Here is a 3,495-nt window from a genome sequence, read left to right on the forward strand (position 1 = left end):
AAAAAAAACATCAATTAAATCTGTCAGGTACTGAATATTGAGCTGTAAGTTTCTTTACGCTTAAAATCCTCTGGTGAGAGAAAAAAAAAAGAAGAAGTATTGAGTCTAAAATAGAGTGGAATTCTGTTAGTCAACTTATTGGTTATGGCTTATTCCATTTGGTCTTGATCCTTTCCTTCACAGAGAATATGTGGTGTTACGAAGTGAAAAGAGTGTAACGCAGAATACGTGCTCTATTCTCTGTGGAGAGATCACTCTTCAGAGGTGATATACAATTTCAAAGACACATATCTCTTCATGGATGTGGAAAGATATTTTGGCTGTTTGTTTATTTGCTCATTCTAAAGAACTCTTAAACATATTGATGTAGAAAACTCAAGGTTTACAAAGATATTTTCTGTATACTCAATTAGAGCTTTATGATGAAGTATGGAGAGAATGCCTTACTAAAAATAAATATTTATAAAATCCTGAGTAAATTTACAGCAGTTTAACCATTCTAGATCCTCTCCCCACACAATAAAATTTGCTTCCCAAGGTTCAAAGACAAACTGCATGCACAAAAACTGCCCAGTTCCTTTTCTCTTTCCAAGATGCCCCAAAGATAATCAAGGGAATAAGTTTTATGTAAATCTATCACTACAAAAGAGTAAAATACAATATTGTAAAGCATCAAATAACCCAAAATTAATTGGTTTAAAATAGTTTAATCACAAAATAGTGATGAACGAAGAGTGGTTTCTTCAATGTGTCACTGCTTTAAGTATGACTTGAATTTACTTGAAAATTACAATGATTATCAACATACATATATGCTAATAATTTGGAAAATTATGCAATAAGAACATTCCACAAAATATAACCTTCATCTCTGCAGTCTTATGGTTTGTGTTGCTTTCCAGAAGGCCTCTTTGACGTCTTTATTTCTCAGGCTATAGATGAGTGGGTTGAGCAGTGGATTGACCACAGTGTAAAACAAAGCAGCCACTTTGTCTTTCTCCAGGGAGTAGGTGGAACTTGGCCTTGAATACATGAAGAGCAGGGATCCATAGAAGAGCATGACTGAAATGAGGTGTGAAGCACAGGTGGAGAAGGCCTTACGCCTTCCTGAGGCTGAGCGGATCCTCAGGATCGCCAGAAGTATGTTGCAATAGGAAATCAGGATGGCAAGAATGCTGGAGAGGACCGTGAAGCCCACCACACCCAGGAGGACTTTTTCATAGACGTGGGTATCTGTACAAGACATTTTTACCAATGGTGGTGCATCACAGAAGAAGTGGTCAATAATATTTTTACCACAGAAACTCAAGCGGAAAGTGTTGGCAGTATGGGCTATGGCATTCAACAACCCTCCTATGTAGGAGCCAGCGACAAGCCCAGTACAGAGAGATCTGGACATAGAACTTGAATAAAGTAATGGGTTACAGATTGCTGCATACCGGTCATAGGACATGGCTGCTAGGAGGTAGCACTCAGTGTAAGCTACAACACAAGAGAAGAACAGCTGGGCTCCACATCCAGCCAAGGAAATACGTTTATCTTCTGAGACACAGTTAGCCAAGATTTTGGGAGTATACACAGAAGTGTACCAAAAATCCAAAAAGGACAGATTGCCAATGAAAAAGTACATAGGCGTGTGTAGGCGGGAATCAATTCTGATTAGAATAACCAGGGTCATGTTCCCCGACAAAGTCATCAAATAGAGCACCAGAAATAGTCCAAATAGAATCAGCTGCCACTGTGGGTTTGCTGAGAAACCCACCAAGATGAATTCAGTCAGAATGGTATGATTTCCTACCTCCATGTCCACAGAGGAGAAAGCCTGATAAAGACTTTGAGGGGGGAAAAAATCATTTTGCAATTGTTCTATTGAAATAAATAAAGGCCTAAGTTAAGTCAGTAATTATTAGGACATTTATGGACTTTTACCCTTGATTACCTAGAATGATAGAATTTCAGTCTGTGGCTTGGGTAGACCACAGGTATTAGTATTAGAATCTGATTGTGAAATTAGGGCTTTCATACAAGGCAAGGCCCGTAGTCCAACCAGAGAAGAAAAACAAAGCCCCCAACTGGTTGTTTGATTGAGTGAAGGAGACATGCGAGAAAATAGCCAACCCAATGTTAAGTACATAGTAAGTGCTCAAAAAATTTTAGTATCCTTCATATATTATTAAGAATTTATGTGTTAGGCATTGTGTTGATAATTACACAAATATCAACATACTGTACCACTCTTGTAACTATCAATACATTTACATTAGATATGATACATAATATAATATAATTAATATAATATAATAATATCATAATCACTGTGCTCCAGTTAATATTCTAAATTGCATTCTTGAAATACTTAATCCTTTTTATAATTTCATAAAGTAGGCACTATTATGATTCTCGTGGTGTTTAAGAAACGAGTCCAAAGTCACAGAACAGATCAATAGCAGAGCTGGTATTTAAAAACAGAATTTTCTTTATCAAGAGTATGTGCTCTCAACTGTTGAGCCATTTATGTGTTTTATAAGTAAATTGTTTTTCTTTTTGCTCTCCTGGTTAAGGCAATATATAATCCTCTGACAACTTGAATTTTTTTACTTAATAAAAGATCTTTAAAAAAGCCTTTTTAAGGAACATTATTTCCCCACTTTCTCTTGTTGATCAATGAGATTCATATACATAGCTGAGCTATTTTTGGATACAGTGAATGCTAAATATTAGGAAAAGCACAATCTTTGGTGTCAATGATAGACTGAGAAGCCATGAATCCTTTCAAATTATCTCAAAGCTCTAAAACTCTGAGGAAGAAGCTAAAAGGAGGAATCTAATTCAAAACATATGGAATTGGGGCTGATGCCCCAGTAGCCAACAGACTATCCCTTAGTTAAAAATATAGTGGGAGGAAGTTAAAACCAAGAGAAGATTGTGATTTACTTCACAACATTCTTCCACTTCAGAACATTGTCCTTTGAGGTAAGCCAGAATCTGTTTGTAACTGGACTGTCAATTGTAATATTCTACCCCCAGAGTCCACTGTTCCTCTTTAATAAGGAAAGGAAGTGTCTTAATCTTTAAATATTATGTCTTGTTATCTTTCAGATGTAGCAAATGATGTTCTGAGAGGACATGATTTGATTGATAAACTGTAGTAGATAAAGCTTAGAATTCTGAAGATCACTCATTCCTCCAACTATTTCCATATAATGGATCTCATCTCATTAGCACACAAAGCACAGATGCTTTAGTCCTATACCCCCTTCCCTAAGTGGGCTTCAACTTAACCTTTACAACTCTCTCTTGCTACTTGTCTTCACCTATTTAGGACTTCAACCAAACTAATTTACTCACATAATCTCCCCTTAAGAATCTCACATCCTAGGAGCTTCACATGTATTGTGCTATGCTGGTGTTCATTTCTACACTATAATTTTTTTTTCTGAATTTGCTCAAGCTTGAGTAATAGTTATCTTGGCAGGGGTTTATGGACATTATATT

The 3,495-nt window shown here is 36.3% G+C and overlaps 1 protein-coding gene across 1 annotated transcript; it reads right to left on the bottom strand.

Annotated features, from left to right (window-relative positions):
• Positions 1 to 865: 865 nt before the first annotated feature.
• Positions 866 to 1,804, bottom strand: LOC308351103 (olfactory receptor 9G4; the record flags this gene model as incomplete). The annotated part of the gene is made up of 1 exon (XM_080816582.1): positions 866 to 1,804. One exon carries the CDS (start codon positions 1,802 to 1,804, stop codon positions 866 to 868), a length of 939 nt encoding a protein of 312 aa, XP_080672708.1.
• Between the last annotated feature and the right edge of the window lie 1,691 nt (positions 1,805 to 3,495).

The sequence above is a fragment of the Martes martes genome (genome assembly GCF_963455335.1).
Source record: "Martes martes genome assembly, chromosome: 10".
Taxonomy (NCBI): Eukaryota; Metazoa; Chordata; class Mammalia; order Carnivora; family Mustelidae; genus Martes; species Martes martes.